Source organism: Apis laboriosa, unplaced genomic scaffold, assembly GCF_014066325.1.
Source record: "Apis laboriosa isolate Shangri-la unplaced genomic scaffold, ASM1406632v1 scaffold26_cov146, whole genome shotgun sequence".
NCBI classification, from domain to species: Eukaryota; Metazoa; Arthropoda; class Insecta; order Hymenoptera; family Apidae; genus Apis; species Apis laboriosa.
Window position 1 is genome coordinate 3021309 of NW_025222592.1, and position 21381 is coordinate 3042689.

Genomic DNA, 21381 nt, shown 5'->3' on the forward strand with positions numbered 1-21381 from the left:
ACGTATCGTTCAACCCTACCGGAAATCCTGTTTCCACCAAATCTTGCGACCTCCCCGTGAAAATTTTGTTCTCTGCTTAGATCTGCTTTATTCACGCCCCTTCGTTCGTGATATATTTTTATCTCGCATACTTTGTTTTTTTTTTTTAAATATTTTTATACCTCTCCTTCTATCCGAATAAATGCGTCTCTTATTTTTAACTTTGGAAAATATTTTTCTTCGAAATTCCAAGATCGTAAATGATATTTAAATAATACTTTATTTATTTAGCATCATAAATTAGAATCAATTATCGATGGGTATTATCACGATCTTATCACTTATCATTTATAATTTCAATCGTTAAAACAATCTGAAAGAATGATATTGGATCACGTGGAAACGCATTTGGTTTATATCCATTTTCTTTGGTTGTCTAACAACAAGAAGAGAATTTTTCCTAAGAAAATAAAATAGTTTATTCGTTTCGAGCTCATTTTCCACGTTTCTTAAGCCTGTTATTTCCACCCCTTGCATCGAATTTCCACTCGTTTCGACGGTGTGGATAAACGAGGCTGGATTTTTCACCCTCAACCAGCCGAGGATCGATCCTTCGACGATACGATTATTGCGCTATCGATGTCTCGTCCCTTCTCGGATAGAAAAATCGCTTGGACGAGTGGCAAGTTGTTTGGAAGGGGTTGTGGAAGAAGGATTTTTGGAGGAAGATAAATTTTCTAGATGTGGCATTTTTTCTTGTGCTCTGTTTTTTCTAAGAGGCATCTTTTGGGAATGGTAAGTAATTTGGAAAGATAATCTTGCAAAAGTGAATATATATGCGTATATTTTATATTTGGATATTTTTTTGTTGTATAACTCTTGTATTAATTATTTATATTTATAATATTCTTTTACATTTCGAAGTTTGCGATCACAAAGAATTTTCTTTTTTTTTTTTCATTTTTCTGGATTCATCAAAAATAATTTTTCTTAAATATTCGTCGAAATTTTCAACAATTCCAAATAGATTTCCTCAAATTTCTCTTTGAAAAACTTTGAAATTTACACAATTTCCTTGTAAACTTCCTTTGTAAAAATCTCATTTTTCTAAATTTAACAAAAATAAATTTACAACAAACAAAAGCACACCTTACACCTTTTCCTCATTTTTTCCATATTATTTCATTGTACCACTTCATGTTAAACCATTTCATTCTTAGAAAATTTTCTTTTTATTCGATTATTGTAAAAAACTTTTATTCAAACGTCATCATCATTGTCAATTCTAAAGGAATAATAGAAAAATAAATTTAAAACAAAATATACAGTGATACAGTGATACAAATCAATATATATATACATAGACAAGAATCACATCCTCATTTTTTATATCACACTTCAAATCTCCAATGATCTCATTCCAATTCAAATTCTGAAGAGAAAATTTTCTTCCTCCTGTAAAAAACTTTCGATTATCGAAAGCGATCCAGATGTCAGACATCAAAGGTCAAATTCATCGCCATTAAAGTTACAAGCAGCGAAACGATGACTTCTTCTTTTTTTATACTTTGGAATAACAGTGAACTCCCTATACCATTCAGCTCTACCATTCACCTTCCACGAGACGAGTTTTCACGAATTTTTACGCGACTCTCGCCATTGTAAATTGTCCCTAGATTTTTATTCTTGTTTACGAGCTTTCGAAACGGCTGCCGGAAACAGTTCTCGAAGAGAGGAAATAAAGAATTCACCGGATAGAACCATCGCGACTTTTTAAACCTTCTCTCTTTTCTGTGCACATTCTCATTTTTCTCTTCATCTCTCCTTTGGCGAAATTGGTATTCGCCGGGATTCGATTAAACGGATCCCTTTTGTCAATGAACTTTCCTTCTCTTAACGAGGTCTTTTACCTCTCCTTTTGTTTCGAAAACTTCTTCCCTTTCCCTATGGCCTACTTTTAATAAGTTTCTCATTTCGTTTGTTTCAACGAGATAGGATTGTGCATTAAAGGTTAATTTAATTGGTTTGTTTTCCAACGATCTTTCCTCAGTTATGAAATTGCATTTTCTTTTTTATACAATTGTATTTGCTAGATATTTGTTCGAGGTGAGAAAATCATTTGCATGATGCAGACGAGAGAAAAATTTTTAATTAAATTATGTTTATGAATTAGGATGTAATTGAATGAATATTTAAATATTGGAAATTATTTGGATATTGCAAGACAATATCTATGAAAATGTATACAAATTTGTTTATATCGGTTTTTATATCTTATATTTCATGTGTATATTTATTAATAAATAGCAATTATATATAAGTAATAAGTAGAATTAAGAAAATTATTCTTTTAACATAAAATTTATTCAAAGTTCTAGCTCTCAAAAATTTGTATAAAATTTCACATGCCACTTCCTTATTTATCATATTCTCCTAATACAAAGTCGAAATTTTTCACAGATTCAAAAATTCGATTTAAAATATAATTTAATAGGAGATTACACGTGAAATTTTTCTAGAAATTTCGAAGCAGAAATTTTTCAATTTTGTATTAGGAGAATATAATTTTAAAAAAAATGACACATGGATTTTTTGAAATTTAATGTGCCATTATTTACCTTTATACTTTACCTTTTAATTCTGATAATTATCAACTAATCATTTTTTAATCAGTTTATTTAACTCTAATTATAAAATTCGATACCTTTTTAAAATAATATACTTTCATTTATCTCTTCAAAAATCATATTTTCAAAAATGTATGATATTTTTAAAAACCTATAAAAAATATATACATGTAAATTATATAGATAAACAAAAATCTAAAAGAATAAGAATACAAAAATACCTCTGTTCTAAATCTCCTGTATAACAAAACAATCATTTGTCAAGTAGTACAGGTCAGTCAAATAAGAAACAAATAAAATAAACGAGTTATTATCAGCAGAACGAAAATTTTCGCTCAAAATTTCGTAAATATTCATAACGATCGCAATCATCTCGAGAATCATCATCATTCATGATTTCGTAATTAAAATGTCCATTCAATCGTCCTGTTTCAGAGGCCTGGAGCACGATGACGTATTGTTGCCAGCAGGACGGTTGCAACTCGGCCCCATCGTTCGTGTCCAGCAACAGCCTCGCGATCGTCGCGATCACGATGGTGCTCCTCCTTGTGCTTCGTGGCTAATACGTCGTTTCCAGCGACCAGGTGACCGCGAATGGAAGCTACGGGATCCCTTCGACATCACCGCGCTAACCATCGATTATTGTCCTGGCCTTTATCTTGCTGATTGGACGCTGACCAGTCGATAGTTGTCGAACAATCTTGATCGAATATCTGTGAAATTTTCATCCTTCAATCGATTTTCCATACGCTCCATCATTCTCATCGATCCTTTGATTTGAATAATTTTTTTTGGTTTGATGAAAAAGTATGTGATTCTCCATTTTCATCGATTTCTATATTTTCTTTTTATTTACCTTTTTATTATTCTTTTATTTGCATCAACGTTTATATTTCTCTTCTTCTTTTTTTGGGTTAATGAAGAAGCCATTTGCGATTCTATTCTTCTTGTGAAACGTATAAATTAAACGGGAAGTTTAATCGGTGATTCAAGTTTCTTAATTTCACTTTAGTTTCCAGCGAAACGCTCTCTGGAGAATTTTATTCGATTTAATTTTTGTGTAAAGAAATTCCGTTCTATATTCGTATACGAAAGTTCCTTAAGTTGTTTAACTCGTTTCCCCTCTCTCGTTAAATGTAAAACATTTGAGGAAATTAGGAACATCCGTGAGAAAGGTTGAGCTCCTGGTAAAATTCAATCTTTGTTCTTCGAGAGATAAAGATATTCATTCCTTTTCTCGATTGAAATATTTTTTTAATTGGATAATTTAAATTTTGTACAAATACATTCTATTAACTTCTTCTATTTTTTTTTTTTTTTATCTAAAGAAAACAATTTTTCTATGATAATTTTTCTATCAACCTTACACTTTGAACAATCTCATGATTCCATGAAAGACTTTCTTATGGATTCTTTTTATGACATTTCATACATTCGAAGAAGATCGAATTCTTTTCACAGTTGAATTTCCATCGGTCAGCTTCCTTTTATTCGAAGCTGACACTCGCCTCTTGAGCGACCCTTGAATTCGATTTATTCGAGAACTGGTTCACCGATTCTTCCACCTCTTTTCTTCAGTTCATACCACTGCATGCAGCCATGAGTGCTCGGTCTAACCAGAGCTGGAAAAGGGGGATTCTCGATGACACGTTCTCCAGTCACGCTTCGAACAGAGACGAAATGGAATTCTTCGAGGCTTGAAAAATGTTATTTCGATGATTCATTCGTATTACTTTCCGTATATAATCTTTTATCATTAATTTCTGTGGGTATCGATTTAATCCGAAGAAATTTCTCATAATGGACGCATTACATGATCCTGACGCATATTATATGATCCTGAAAATTATATTTGGATTATTATTTTATGATAATAATTAATAATTAATTGAATATTCATTAAGTCTAAATATTAATTCAATTGATTAATTCAATTGATTAGATTCATCGAATGTTGATATGAAATAATTGTTATAATTTTTCGTTATTCTCTCTTTATTATATGTAATTTGAAAAGATTGAAATTTATTTATTCAATGATACCATTAGATTATCTGTTTACTCGCCATATACTTTATTTCTTTTTGCTTCAGAAACCTCTCAGCTTCATTCACAATGATCGATTTTCGATTCCTTCTCCCTCCTTCTATCGGTTTCCCATTTAGTTCTTCGACTTTTTCCATCCCATTTTCCCAAGTTTATTCTCCTCTATTTTCCTTCCATGACAACATTTGCCACATATTGCATTGGATCTTTTTTCAAAATACTTCAAAACTTATTCCTGTAATATTCAAACACACAAAAAAAAAGAAAAACGTGTATTATAATTCTAATATATTTTCGAAAAGAATCGAAGAAAAGTATAAAATATAAAATGAGAAGAAAAAAAAAGGAGAAATAGACAACTATCGATTCATTATCAATTCCAATTGAGCAAGAATTGGCCACCGCGATCGCGAGAAATAGAAAAAAAAAAATTGGACCACAAAAAACCCGTGATAGCGGACGAGATAAAAGCAGAAGTACGGTGTAAAGCGTGTGAAAAGAGAAGGATTTCTCGATAGCTCGATTATTCGTGGTCAATTCGATATATTTCTATAGTTCGTAAGATTCGTTCATGAAGGAGAAAAGAGGAAGGTAAAAAAAAAAAAGAAAAAAGAATAAGGTAGTAATTTGGAAGAAATGGTAAAAAAGAAAAAAAAAAAAAGAAAAAAAAAATAGAAGAGAAAAAATGAAACCCGCGTGGATATACAAATATATATATATATATATATATATATATTATGTAACCTACATACAGACAACAGTTTAATGAGGAACAGTGAGGATAATAATGATAACGTTATTATTATTATGATTACTATTATTACTATTATTATTATTGATTATTATTATTATGAATTATTATTATTACTATATTGCTACTAATTACTACTATTACCATTAACTATTACCATTACTAAAAGATTAACGACACTAAACTGGAAGTATTACACCGATTATACATAAACTTAATTATACATATATATACATAAATATATATATATATATATTTATATACAGGAATATATATATAAACATATATGTATAAATATATATATATATATTATAAATATATATATAGTAGCGATAAAAGATCGATAGGCGTCGAAATCGAATGGAGAGTTTGTCGATTATTATTACTACCGTATTGTAACCGCTTGAAGTAGCCTTAATAATTGTAATTAACGAACGCACGCGTGAGATATTAAAAAAAAAAAACTGCGTATATCTTATTGGTTGATGTGAGGAGATTGCGTATTACCTCGTTTTAATCTTGTTTTTTAAATATTTATTTTTTTCTTCCTCTTCTTTTTCAATGATTAAAAATATTGAAAGAAGTCGTCAAGCAGAATTATAAACACTTCTACGAAGAATTTTATTAAATAACAATTTTTCTCTTGCACGGTTTTCTATTTCATACTGCTCGTATTGGTCAATTAAAAATCATTCGTCTTAGTCAATTACCACGAGTAGAAATTTACACGAGTCGAATTGCTACGAGAGATAAATTTAAATCGAACTTTTTAATCAAAATAAATAATTTTCCCAACTTTTTCTGGATCATGAATTTTTGTCTTTTTTTCTTGTTTCTCCTTCGCTAAATCAAATAATGGAAAACAAGAATTAAATATTTATTAAACTTAATTTTTAACATTTTCCATATAGATAAATAATCGAGATCAAAACGAGAACATTCGTTCTCTCCTCAGGTTAACCAACATCTGAAATTCCTAAATTGTAGAATGATTCATCCTAGCCGGTAAGCGAATCACAAATAGTAGAGATGATAATCTACTTTACCTGTTTCACGAATGAAAGCAATGAAAATAAAAAAAAAAAAAAAAAAAAGAAAAAAATATCACGAAGGTAGCATACAGAAATTATTAGCGATTATATACCTGTTCTTCTGAGATTAGGCGAAGAGATGATTTATCTAAAGTGAAAATTAGCTCGAGTCTAGCATAAATGATACTTAAACACTTAACCTGTTTCCCGTCACGGATGTCAACCGATCGATTAACGTCGTTGTTATTGTTGAACGAATGTTTCGAGGTAGAAATTATTCCAAATTCGAATAATTTTTCAATTTTTTTAAAAATAATGATAGAAATCGATTCGAATGTGGATTTTCGATGCAACGTTGTTAATTCGAGACGGAGAGGTTAGGTTTTGATTACGTACTGCCATTACGTATTTGAATGGAAATCGATGAATTGACAAATTTAATATAAACGTTCTGTAATATAGTAGAGAAAATATATGTGGAAAATTTATAATACAATGTAATTTTTAAATTTTTCTTGTATAATAAGAGCTTATATAATGAAAATATATATAATAGTATTCGTGAAATATATATTTGATGAAAACATCTACAATAGTATTTCCAATATTTAATGACACTAGCGTGAAAATTTGTCAGGTGATCGTATCAATATTGGAAATTTGTCACATCACAGAAACCGTATATTCGTATAAATATTTGAAATTTGTCATGATGTTACGAAATGTCACAATGTTCGCCATGATAAAATTCAGCCACATGACAGCAAATAAATTAATCTTTGCATTTTACTAGTCATCTTACAATTTCTTCTATATAACTGTTCTTATATCTAATATAATAAAAGGGGAGGAAAAAATCCCAAATTGAACAACGACACAAATCAAATTTATATTAATACTTTCATTATTGAATCAAATAGAAATAAATTGCTTAAGATTCCACGAATAATCTATGAGTTCTAATCTATAAATCTATTCTAATCTAGTAAATCAAGGTTATATCAATTTAATCAAGTAGAAAAGATGTTTCATCAAAAATCCATGAAGAATCGAATTCGATATTCCACACCACGAACATTATATAATTCCGTTTTAAACTGAATAAAAACATTTGTTGAAAGCTACAATTGTTGCGGATCACTTCGTTCAAACTTACACTTTATCCATGTATTTTTATAACACAAAGTGACAAAGGTGGCGCTTGTGTCCACGTGGATACGCAATCATTGTGGCTCAATCTATCTTCCAAGTTTTCATATTCTCGATCCTCGATTGTTCGTACATACATACATATACAATTTAAATTGCAAAAAAAAAAAAATCAAAAATAACAAAAATATAAATTTTAAAGCAATTCTACCTCGAATCATTCCGTATATCAATAGTATATAAATAAAAAAAAGATAAAAAAAAAAGAACGAAGTGGATTATTGAATCGAAGTTTTATCAGGACGCACACAAGTAAAAAAAGAGCGAAAAAAACCATAACTTTCGGATAATATATTAACGAGTTATATATTAACGATACTATAATTCTAGGCGACTTCCTTAGCGTGTAAGATTTTATTATATCCAACAAGGAACTCGATAATAAATCCGACATCGTTCCAAACTCCTAAATAAATGAGTGAAGATTATCAACAAAAAAAACAGAATAAATGAAAAAAAGGAAAAAAGAAAAAGCAAAGCTTCCACATCGATTATCGATCGAATAAAGATCGATGAGTGGATACGTGATTTCCGTGCGAGAAAAGTGTTTAGGAAGTGTGAGTATAGATGGCGTTTCAACGTACAGCGTAACATTTTACATTTGCTTCGAGCACTATTTCAATAGAATACATTATTAAAGAGGTTCGTGAGAGAAAAGATAAAAAAAAAAGTCTAAACGAGAAAATTGTCTATTTTTTTTTCTTCCTGCATTGATTTGTAATGAAATAATGATGAATGTGAAAGTTTATTTGTTTGTGATATAGTTGAGTGAATTTTATGCATGCATATATGATTTGTATGAAAAACTTTTTTATTTGAATTTTATTTTTAATTTTTATTATTGATTATAAAAATTTAAAAGTTAATTTGGTAGGATAATAAGAAGTGATTTTTTGATTTTCTATTGAATTATTATTTTTTTGTCTATAAGTTGAGAATGTGTTTGAAATAGTTTATGCAATAGAAACATTTGAGAATTAGTTTTGATTAGGTTAAATTTTAAATGAAATTATACAGATATTTTGATGAATTAATCGAATAAGTATTTTTTATTAAATTTAGGCAATGTCATCATTAACAATGAAAAACAAATATATCGGATACAACAAGCTAATTTGTGAAAATTTTAATTAAAAGATTAATTGAAAAAATATTGACGAATAAAATTATACGATTATATTTCTAAGATTCTAATTCTAATAATAATAGGATCTCTTCTATTATCATGTAAGTTCGTTAAAAGATTTTAGAAAAAAAAAAGAAAAAAAGAAAGGAACGGTTAACGAATCTATTTCTGAATGAGAATGAACGAGTATACGAATGAATAGGCGATGAAAAAGGGAAAAGTCTGGTAAAACGTTCGAATGAATTTCCGTTCAAGACAATTTAAGAGTGAGACAGAGAAGGAATGAAGAAAGATGTGCATCCTGTGAAACTTCGAAATCGTTGAGACGTCGAGTTGTCGTCGAGTGGGCCTTTTTAAAGTTCTTTTCGAGCCTTCGAGCCCTTGACGACTGAGTGTTCGCCGCTTTTAAACCTTCCGACATTTCACTCTTAACATTCGTCGTGAATGATAAAAATTATTTTTCTTTGTTCAGTGTAATCAACTTTATTTAAAAAATTAATGGAAAAAAATTTTAAAAAAAGAAAAATAAAAAGAATGGATAAAAATTAAAGAGAATAAAACTCTCTGAAGAAAAAAAAAAGTTACGAAAGGAAAATATGAAAAAATTATAAATTCAAGGAAAGCATTAAAAGGAAAAAAGAAAAATGAATATGAAAAAAATGAGAACATTTATGAAAATAAATATCGATAAGAGGAAATATGAAAACCAGCGGATTTATATAAATTAAAAGTAAATAATATATAAAAAATGCTATAAAAAAAATAGATTAAATAGAAAAAAATAAAAATTGCAGATTCATAGATATTTCACGATTTCCCAACGGTGCTCGATATATCTTCTGATGGCATACGATGCGAGACGATTTAATTGCATCGACTATTGTGCGGAAGTGGAATTTCGGGATTGAAATGGAGGGGATGGCTCGTTTCCGGTCGAATTCGATGGCTTGATCGACGATGGCGAAGAATTTTGTTGATTTTAATGGTAGATGAAGGAGCGAGAGAGAAAGTGGCATGTAACTGGAACACACGTGGAAGGAGAAAAAAGAAATAGAATTTGAAATGTAAAGAAATAGAATAGGTAATAATAAAATATAAAATAAATAAATATAATATAATATAATATAAATAAATATAATTAAAATATAATATTATATATGTAAATTTGATAAAAAAAAATTCACTGAATATTACATTATTTGCAGTAAAAGAAAGAGGGGAAAAAAAGGAAAGAAGAAGAAAAAAATATTGATAAATTTCTTCTAAGAAATGTAAGAAATTAATATAGGAAAAAAGAAAAGAAAAAAGAAAAATTATTGAAATTGCCATAAATGAATTATATGATTAAAATGTAATGTAAAATTATTATATGATATACAATTTTATGTATTGTTTATTTAAAATTTAAAAAAAAGTATTAAAATTAACTTAATTTATATATTATATTATTACATAATAACATACAAAATAAAATAATAAAAATTCTTCAATACACGTATTTTTTTCAATTGAAATGAAACAAATTTGAAAAAAAAGAAAAAATAAAAATAAAATCTATTGAAAAATATCCTTTTAATAGCAGCCATCAAAGAATAGAAAGAAATTTGGATATAAATCAAAGAAATAATTAATCGTTTTCACATCACTATTAAATATATTCTTCATTAATTTAATATCAAGTTGATGAAGAGGATTAAAATTAAAAATCGAGATAAAGTGTTTGAAATTTTGACGAGACATCTCGAGACGTCTTTTTCTTTTTCTTCTTTTTCTCATATTGCAATACAGTTTTTATTCGCAACAATCGATTGTACATTTCATCCTTTATTTTCATCTTCACTTTCTCTATTTCTTTATTTATGAATCACGCAATTTATTGAAAGAGAGAAAAGAACGGAATTCATTTCTTTTCAAAAACAAAGAGAGAAAAAAAGATAAAAAATATCCTTAGAATTTGGTCTCATCCTCCTCTGTTTAATTTTTCGAATGAAAAAATTATGATTCTTCGAGGAATTGAAATTACATTTTTAAAATATATTTATTATTCGATATTTATCATGTTTTTTTATTACGAAACAAAAGGATAAAATTTATGGCGAACAGTGAAAGAAAAATATAAAAAGTATTTCAGTTTCTCGTTTCCTATTAGAATGAGGAGAAAAAAAATTTCCAGATAAAAAAAGTTAAAGGATGGATAAAATGGTCGACTATGTAATTATTTCGAATTCTTTTTCATGTACAAGTTTCGCGAGATTTTATTCCGTAGTTCCATCGAAAAATCGGAGAAAACATTAAGGAAATAATTGGGAAAGTAATTACTCTGAATCGTCTTTTATTAGCAACTTTTTCCATTCACTTACTTTCTACGAGATTTTGTTTTAAACATTTGTTGAGAGATTGATTTCAAAGACAGATTTCCAAGGACAGATGAAAAGGATTTAATTCTATCTTTTTTTTTTATCTTCTTGCATTAATTACTTTTCAATTGCAACTTCTTTTTTATTTTTCAAAAGAATTTCATTTCTTATTTTTGATTAACAAATTATACACAAATTATATATACTTTTATGTATAAACAACTTTATCTCATTTTTCATTCTTATTTCTATTTTATTCATCTTTCATTATCCTACATTATTTTTCTTCTTCTTATTTCTCACGTGTTATTATCTCAAATTCTCTCTTACCGGTATAATTGTATTTAATTTTTCGTTCCTTACAAGATTTTATTTCCTACTTTTTATTAAATCGACGAAAGGAAACAAATCGAATAAAAGAACAAAGTAGGAAAATAATTGGAGAAGTAATTTTTCTAAATCTTCCTTTACCTGGCCATTATTTTTCTTTCCATTGTCTCGTCCATTTTCTTTAAAAACTTATCGTCCATCCCCATTGAGAAATCGAACAAATAAATCGTAGCGAAACTTAATCCATAATTTACCAGAGGTGGAGATAAGCTATTCCTTATTAATGTGATGAAGTAGAATCGACCGCGTATAGTCAGACATTGGAGGAACAAAGCGGCTCGAAACTACTTAGCGAAAAAGGAAACCTCATTCTTGCGGTCCATTCATCTTTCTCTTTACTTTTTTCCAACTCTGATTACCGTTTCTTCAACGATCCATCCCTTTTTTGCTCTTGAGAGCAAAAACTCTTCACCTTTTGTCCCCATTCCCCATCCCTCGATTTTACCGATCAACTCTTTTCATCGTCTTTCATCGATAACATCCTTTTTTTCTTTCTTTCTTCTCGATAAACTTGTTTTTTTATGCATAAGGAATTATTAAATAATAAACTGGCCTCTTTTCTTTCGATTGAAGAGAACGATTTTTACAATTGAAGATATGAACGATAACAGGGAGATCATATTATATTTTATGTTATTATATTTAAAATATTATGTGATCGTTCATAATTTGTGAGGAATAAGAATAAGAAGTTATTAAAAAAGCTGAATAGTAAAAAGTTATTTAAAAAATCTTCAAAAAAAAGAAATCTTGACAAGATGGCGGGAAAAAGAAAGAATTCCCTTGAATAACAGCGAGAATTTATTGAGAAATTTTCAATGATAAGAAATCTTAAAAGTATTCAAGAGAGATTTATAATTTATTTCCATATTGTCGTCGATTAGCTTTCCAGATATATTCCATTGAATAACAAAGAAAGGAGGGAGATGGGGCATAAATCGTTGGCACGATTCGTTTTCGCGTGGAGGCACGATCAATCAGAGTCTCGACGCCTGTTTCGTTTCTTGAAAAATACGATTTACGTCGCTCGTAAATAATCGTACACTGTCGACGTGACAAGAACTTATGGAACTCATGCCACTCGAACTATACGATCGAGTACAACGAACGATCGTATAATTAAGATTTGAGAATCGTTCGTAGTGACACTCGATAGAATTGAATTTCTTCGATCGTTCAGATTTAGATGGATGTAATAGAACGAGAAAACGTTGAAGAGAAGAGAGAGAGAGAGAGAGAGAGAGAGAGAGAGAGAAGGAACAAATATCTTTGAGAATCTTAGAAAATTTCCTGAATGTATTACATCTCATCGAGAAAGAATGTGATAATTTTTTTTTATAAATTTTTGGCTAATTTAAATGTTAAAAAAATTATTGAGAAATTAATTTTATTTTTTTAAATTTAAAAAATATTTTTATAGAAAGAAATTATTTTCGTTAGAAATATAGAGAAGTAGAGAAGGATATGTTTTAAATTTTATAAATATTCCTGAAATTATTATGAGAATTAATAATTATTCATAAATTAAAAATTAAGATATAGATTAATTACTAAATTATTATATAGATTAGGTTACAGGATAAAAATCATCTTATATTTTAAAAAATCAAGTAATATTATTAGTTCAGATGCACTTTCAAAAAACAAGAGATTACTTCAATATTTTATTATAAAATTCTAAAGAAACCGAAAGCAATATCATTAATTCATTAATTAATGAAAAATTCTTCAAAAATATTCACATAGAAGGAACGATACATGATTTTCAAACACGTACGTAACATCCACAAACAATCCTATTTTTTATTGTTTCTACAATCGTGATCCATCCCTAATGTACCATATCCAACATCTTGTCGCGATCACCGTTCCCCCAATTTCCAATGGAAATACCTTGATCGAGGTCAGCTGCCTGTTCCCAGGCCTCGACACAAGAAACGAGGCAGAAGATCGACCGACCATCCCTCTGCGAGGTGAACCGTATTTCCGCGGTCGAGATTTCTGCCAGGTATCAGACCGCATCGAGGTCCGATTAAATTTGCAGGGGCGTTCAACCGCGAACGCAGAAACGTGTAATTCCATTTTCGAAAGACAGTGGAGGGAATCATCATCATTCTTAGTTCATTAAGTATTGAAAGGAAGTTGGCGTGGATTCTTGGTGGTGTTGGATTTTGATGTTAGGAGAAGGAATATTGAATGAAAAATGTCTAAATTCTGTGGTTTGTATTTTATAATGAAGTAATGTATAATTAATTATACATATGGTTAATTCATTGAGTATAAGAAATATAATAAGAAATATAGTATGAGATTCTATTTTCATTTTGGGAAGACAGACAGAGAGGAATCATTGATTTTGAATCATTATAGAGATTGGATTTTAAGAGGTTAGAAATGATGAATGAACAAATGAGTAAAATACAAAATTGAATATAGATTTGTATTTTGTATAAAATAATTAATTGTATAAGTTAGTTCATTAAAAAGTATTGAAAAGAAGTTGGTGTCGATTAGTTAGTTCTAATAGCGTTGAAGTAAAATAGAAATTGAGGTTAGGAAAAGAAAGATGAATGAATATATATTATTAATTAAATTATGATGTAAATAATTTGATATAATATGATATATGATATAATATGATAAAAATCTTTTTTTTTATTATATGTATTATAATTTTATATTCTCTTTAATTTCAATATTGCATTATGGCACAAATTAAATTAATATTAAATTAATATATTAAATTAATTTATATTGGATAATTTAGAATAATAATAAAATAACATAATTAGTTTTTTTATTAGACTTATATCATTATGATTTTCAATAAATCATTCGTGATTTATATGAATGAATTTTTGATTCGCTCTATTTATAAAGTATCTTGAATCGTTTCTAAACATCAAGACAAAAATATAAAATCTTATACAGATATTTATGTAAGACATAAAAAATTTAATTTTCCATTAAATGTGAAGTGAGATATATATGTAGAGTGAGATGATTCAATTAAAAATAAGCGAGAAAATATGAATCTTTTTTTAGAAACAAACTTTCATTTTTCATTGTAATGAAAAAAATTTGTTCTTGGTTCTTTTGTATTTCAATATAAGAGGCAAAAGTGAGTGTAATCCTTGACTTCAACAAGCGACATCTTGCATTATCGTGCAACAGGTCTCCATTGTATTTTAAATCTTGTTGCTTTATTACAGCAATTTTTTTCACTTTCAGTGAATCAATATTAATAATTGATGAGAGAAGAAAATTTTATTAAATTTTTTTAATTATTCTTAAATTTTATTAATCAATTATTATTTAATCTTATTATATTTATTCAATAATTTAGTTAAGATTAAGACATAGTTGTGCGAGAGATTGGAAGAATTTGTAATTTTGTTTCGTTTCTGATGATAGAGATTGAATGATAGAGAATGAAAATTATAATATGAATATTTTCGTGTTTAAAATTTTAAAAATAGGAACAACAATAGGATGAAGAAAAAACACAGTTTGTGAGAATACGACAGTGTGTTACGTTATTTATTTTAGAATTTGTACGCTCTGTTGTCACAAATGATTTCACAGAGCGTACCGATTCTTTAATAAGTGTCGTCAACAATTATCAACCCTTGAGGATCATCCAAGGCTACGAAGCTTGAACGAATACAAAAAAAAGAAAATACCTTTGAAGAGAACATTTGTAATTTGTAGAAATATGAAACAATAAAACAAAGAGATATAAAAAAGAGATGTAAAAAAATATATTGTCGAATTTTTTATTCCTTCCTGTTTTTGATAGATAGCTTAAAAGTTTCCGTATTTAGAAATTTTATAGTTAAAAAATTCGAAAATTAAATATTTAAAGTATAGAATTAAGAGTTTAATAATCTATTATAATTCAAAGTTCAATGTTTAATAATTCATGTTCGAAAATTTAATAATCTAAGTTTCAAAGTTATTAATCAAAATTCCAAAATCGAAAATACATTGTACAAAAAATTTAAAATTCAAAGTCTAATAGCTTGAAATATTGACAATTTTAATGTCTATGACATTTCAAATTCAAATTTCAAAAATTCCAAATTTAGAATCTAGTATTTAAAATTTAAAATTCAAAACTTAAAATTCAAAGACTGAAATCTCAAAAATAATTTGAAATAATTTAATGACCAAAGTTCATTAATATCTAATAAGATTCAGATTTGTTTTGGAATAAAAAAAAAACAATATTTAAAATTTTAAAGTTCAACGATTCAAATTTTAAAAATAATTTCCAGATTGAATCCAAAATTCCAAAAATCAAATAATACTATTAATGCAAGAATATAATAATTTTAATCTTTGCTATTTTTTTTTTCATAAGAATCCATCAATTTCCAAACTTCATCCTCCATCTTCTTCTTTTTTTCTCTCGACTCCACTCGTAACTCGTTAGCCCGAAAGGGGAATAATTTCATTAGTGTCGTCTCAAAATTGGAAAAGCGTGTTTCTTCAATAATTGCAATATTGTCTCCTTTTAGCAACTAGTCTTATGTCATTTATAACGATTTTGTGACAAATTTGGTCATCAATTGATGTATAATAAATATGTCAATGATACATCAAGATTTCTTCATCAGTAATTGAGTTAAAAATAAATTCTTAACATGCAGCCTATGAAATATATATATAGAATTTTTGAATGAAATTGTGGAAACAAAAAAAAGAGATTGTAAAGAAAAATTTACATTTTTAAAAATTGAATTATTGAAAATTATTGAAATTATTTTTGGAAATCATAAATCGATTGTAAATTATTTTTCAGTTTTTCATAAAATTTGCAGAATTTTTTAATTTATAATAATAAGAATAAAAAGATTAATAATAAGAAAAAAAAGAATTTATGAGAATTGAAGAATATTGAAACTATTTTTGATTAATAAATTATTTGAGAAAAATTATTTTTCAATTTTTGAATTTGATGATTTAATTAAAATGTTCAAAAGAATTTTATTCAAAAAAACATTCGTATACATTACCTTTTTCCACTACTTTTCCTTTCTCATCCGATTTATCCATTAATTCTTTTTCCAATTAAATTAAAAAAAGAATAAAATATTTTATAAGTAGTTAATTAACGAGCAATTCTCGTTTATTACTTTAATCTTAAATGACACTTTTGTCATATAAATCTCTAATATCCTATTATACAATCTTTAGATAACAATATGTAAATTAAACGTAGATAAAATAAGATATAAAATTAAATGAAATATAAAAAGTGTAAAGAAAAAAAAAATATAAAAATAAAAATATTTCAATGTTCTTAATGTTCCAAATTTTCCATAATTTTGATAAAACTGTATCCATAAAAACTATCAAAGATATCTTAGCCAAAAATCTCAAAGAACACCATTTGATCACTCTTCCAACACAGGAGGAAATATTTTCTCGAGAACGATGGAACCAGTTTCCAGTGAAAGAGCACCAAGGAGGCCCATTTCGACTCCTGATAATTATCCATGGACAATGTATCCGACGATTGGAATCCATCTTGGGCCGAGATTACCAACCTATTATTTTGATCTGCTCGTGTGTCGGGACGATTGGACACCGCCTTTTTCGTGTCGAGATATCATCCTTTTTACAATTCTATATTCTACGAACCCTCCTCTGCCTTTTTCTAAAAAATGAGCTTAATTCGAATTAAAGAAGAAAAGAACTATTAATGGAATGCGTTTCGTTGATTGACATGTGGCGATTTAGATTTTAAATTTTACTTTGCTTCGAGGAGGATTCGAGGAATAGCCACTTCCGGTCGAGAAACTTTTTTATTTTGTTCGTATTTAGATTTTTGGTAACTGAAGGAAATTTAATTCTTCTATACGTCATACATGATCCAATCTGATTATGAATTTTTCTTTTACTTTATAAAATTTTATTGTCAAAACGTAAAAATTTAATAATAAAAAATAATTTAAAAATAGAATAATTAATTATTTATGTTAAACAATTTGTATTCAATAATCCATATCCATCCAATTCTGTTAATATTTAATTAGTAAGTAAAGTTAGGAGAACCGAATTCTGATATAGAACTGTCGCCATTATAATTCATCCTTAATCCAGGCTATGATTCATATTCAGGTCTCAATGATGTTATATAAGATTTATGGAATTAAGAAAATCGATTCGAAGGATCAAACTTGGTCAAGTTTGAATCGAGTCAAGAGGTGAATTATAGAGAATTATATAGGGAACAACGAAAATCGATTTCTATTATTCTGGGTTTATGTAGAACTTTGATGAATCTGTTTCATATTCTGATCGATGCACGATTAAATCCCATTACTCCTGTAAGGTATGGTTCATTAAAAATATAATTTACACTACAATAGTTTATGGATTTGCAAAAAGTTGTAATAAAATTGAAATAAAGATGAATTTATAATAGTAATTATTATTTCAATTCTTTAAATTTATTCAATCTTGAATAAATTTGTTATTCATCATTTAATTTATAAGATGGCAATGCTTATTTGAATTTCTTTACTTTAGAATATTAATTTGTTATCGATGGCCAATATCGTGGAAAGTAAAGATTATAATAAAATTTATAAAAATAAGAAATTTAAATGTAGCTTTATATGATTTTATAATATAATGTTCAATACTATATTTAATATATAAATATTCGATACCAAGTAAAATAAAATTTCACAAAAGTTATAGAATAAAATATAGATTAAAAGAAAAACATTGTAAAATAACAATTCAATCATTTTTATTAGAATATAGATTTTATAAAATTATTTATTAAATATTGAATTTTATAAAATTATCCAAACTGTAATCGTTACTTGTTTTAAAAAATTTTCCATGAAAAATACTAGATTTATTCATTTATTTATTTTTTAATTAATTTGGAATGATTTCAAGATAATTGAGGTTAGTAACAAGTGATAAATAGTAGAAGGGATTTTTTTGTTAATTTTGTTAATCTAGAAATACAATATTAATACAAGAATCAATCAAAAATAGTATATATCTACATATAAAAAAGAAAAAAAATGTTTTTTGTAATATTCATCTCAAGAAAATAATAAATTGTAATTATTTTCCTCTCAATTTTAGAAATCTTCAACTACTTTTAATATCTTTTATCCTTATATATTAAAAAAAAGTATGCTTTAATAAAATAATAATTAATAATCATTTCTCATCTCCTTTTTTTATTTTTAGAAATTTTTTAACTGTATTCAACTTAACTCTTTCTTATCATTCCCTGATACATATAAAAAAGATAGAAAAAAAAAAAAAAGAAAAAGAAAAAGGATAGGGCATCAAAGAATTCTAAAATCTACAATAAACCAAGAACACAAAAAAGCAATAATATTATTTATTGCTCGTATCAAGATATTCATCTCGATTAATGGCTTGAAATCGAGATGAATTAACTACAAAGGTGAACACACTATTTACAGCACGTAATTCGGCGCCATTTTCTTCCGCCGTTTAATCCATCCCCTAACACGGTACGATTTCACTCTCTGTATCTCAATGTTCTCGTTCTTATTAAAAATCTATGGGCCATTTCATCCTTTTTCTACGAAAAGAAGAAAAAAACAGAAGCTTTATTTAGCTCATTGTGCTAAGCTATTTAACTCTTCGGTCTAAACATTTCAACGGTGGAGTGGAAGGACACGGAAGAAACATTTTTTTTTTTTTCTTTTTAATTTTCCACTTCTGGAACACGACGCACGAGTCTTCTCGAGTATTCTATGAAAACAAAACAAAAAAAAAATAAAAATAAAAAAAAGAGGGAAATGAGACAGAAAGAGGAGAAATCTCTTCAACGAACCTCGTTAATGACTCGTATCCAAAGAGTCATCCAGTTCCTTTGAAGTTTGAGGAAGAAAAATTGTCCCATGTTAGGGATTAGATGGATTCATTTCGTTCAGTGCTCTTCCTTTATTTGATCCAGAGTAAGAAATTGATGAGACGGCATCGAAACATTTATTATATTATTTTTACTATTAGTGGCGAATTTTACTCGTCCAACTCGCGTCTTCCATACCTGTCAAAGCTGTTCTAGACGACTCAAAGATGTCTATCATTTCGATTGGAATTTTTTTCTTCACTTTCGAATCGCGTGTAAATTAAGAAATTGAGTTATCTTCAGTTATCTAGATTAATTGTTAGTTACACATAGGAAAATATTATGGAAAATTGGTTGCCACTTCCTGTGATGATGAATGATAACGAAGAATTATTATTATTGTTTATTAACAAGATGCACACAATTTCTATGATATGCTGTGAAAAAGTAATTTTTAAAGTTATTTGATCAATTAAAAAACCATGGTAATTTTACTTCATGTATTGCATACATTATTATATTATATTTAAATAAAATATTTATATTTTTACATTATACATATTGTATAATTTATTTAAATGATAATAAAATAAAGAATCGATAAAATCGCAAATAATTTATACATCAAACTTTCTCCCTTTTTCTCTTTACACAATAATACTTTTACAGGAAAGGGAAATTTTTTATATATATATATATTTTTAAATATTATTTATAAAGCTTTGTTTTGTTCATTTTAGATATAATAAAACAGAAAATCAACAATACTGCCTGAAACTAACAGCGCCAGAATTTTAGGTTAGCTCGTCAGAGCTTCGAAAGCTTCCACTTGTCCGCTTCCAGATGGCGCTGTCTCTGCGCGACAAATTCCAGATTAATAAAAACGATCTTGCCTTGGAAAATCTTCTACATCCCCAAATATTGTTATTTTATTTATTTATTATTACTTCTTTTTTTCCTTTTTTTCTATTTTATAACTTCTTTCGATTTTTTTTAGAATAATTCCTCCATATTTTTTTTTTTTAGAGGAAATGCTTCACAGGAAACAGCAACTTATCTTCCTAATTCTTCTCTTCCGCTTGTTCATTCGAAATGTTCACAACTCGAAATTCTTATAATCTAAATCTCACACTTTTATAATTCTTATGAACATATATATGAACATTTTGATATTTTCTAATACGAAATATCGGGATAATAATAATAATAACAATAGATAATACTCTTTTAATCCTGACATCGATATACAAGAAAATGCCTGCAATAAAATACGCCCCATCTTCTTTACGATCATTCGTAAAAACATTTTACGATCTTTTCGCCATATTTCTTTTTTCTTTCTTTTTTTTTTTTTTTTTACGATCTTTTGTAAAATATTCCTACGATACAAGATTCTTTCACTTCTATTACGTGAACACGATCTTTTTCGATAAAATCGGTATACGGAAAAAAAGAAGGGGAAAAATTACATTCTCCGAAATACAAATTTCCAATCGCTTTAAGACTTATCTCTCTGCACGAGAAGAATCATTTTTCCTTTATCCTCGCTCGAATTCGTAATTGATCGCAAAAAGACCTCGAACCTAACCTGTCCCTCGCTTCTATCTGTCCCTCTCCCATTTTTCCACATAATCCAACCGAGTACACGATTGACAGCGGACCGGATGCTCTTGTACGTCCATCTTGCTCCTCGTTTCCTCAGTCTTCGGGCTCTTTCAGCGATTCGCCGCCGTTTCCTAACGAGTTTTCTTCTCCTTCTTCGCCAAGATCGTCGATCCACGGTCTGTTGCAGGTGCTGTTTGCTGGAACACTTCGAACAACAACGAAAGGAACGTTCTCCATTGTTGGCGTTTCCCTTTTTTTAATTTTTTCTTATTTTTTTAAATATATATATATATATTTTTATATTTATATTTATATACGTTTCGTATAATCTATTTATATTATGGTTACTTTAAGCAACCTTTCGATCGTTTTTCTTTGGAGTTTTTTTTTTTTTTTTTTTTT

General features: G+C 27.8%; 1 protein-coding gene across 1 annotated transcript in view; it reads left to right on the forward strand.

The window, feature by feature from the left end:
- Positions 1–8323, forward strand: part of LOC122713894 (U-scoloptoxin(05)-Sm1a) — a 111465-nt gene extending 103142 nt beyond the window's left edge. The window contains exon 4 of the mRNA XM_043934720.1: positions 3042–8323. Coding sequence (XP_043790655.1) covers positions 3042–3169 — 128 coding nt within the window. The 3' untranslated portion in view covers positions 3170–8323. The remainder of the gene's footprint in view (positions 1–3041) is intronic.
- The last annotated feature ends 13058 nt before the right edge of the window (positions 8324–21381 follow it).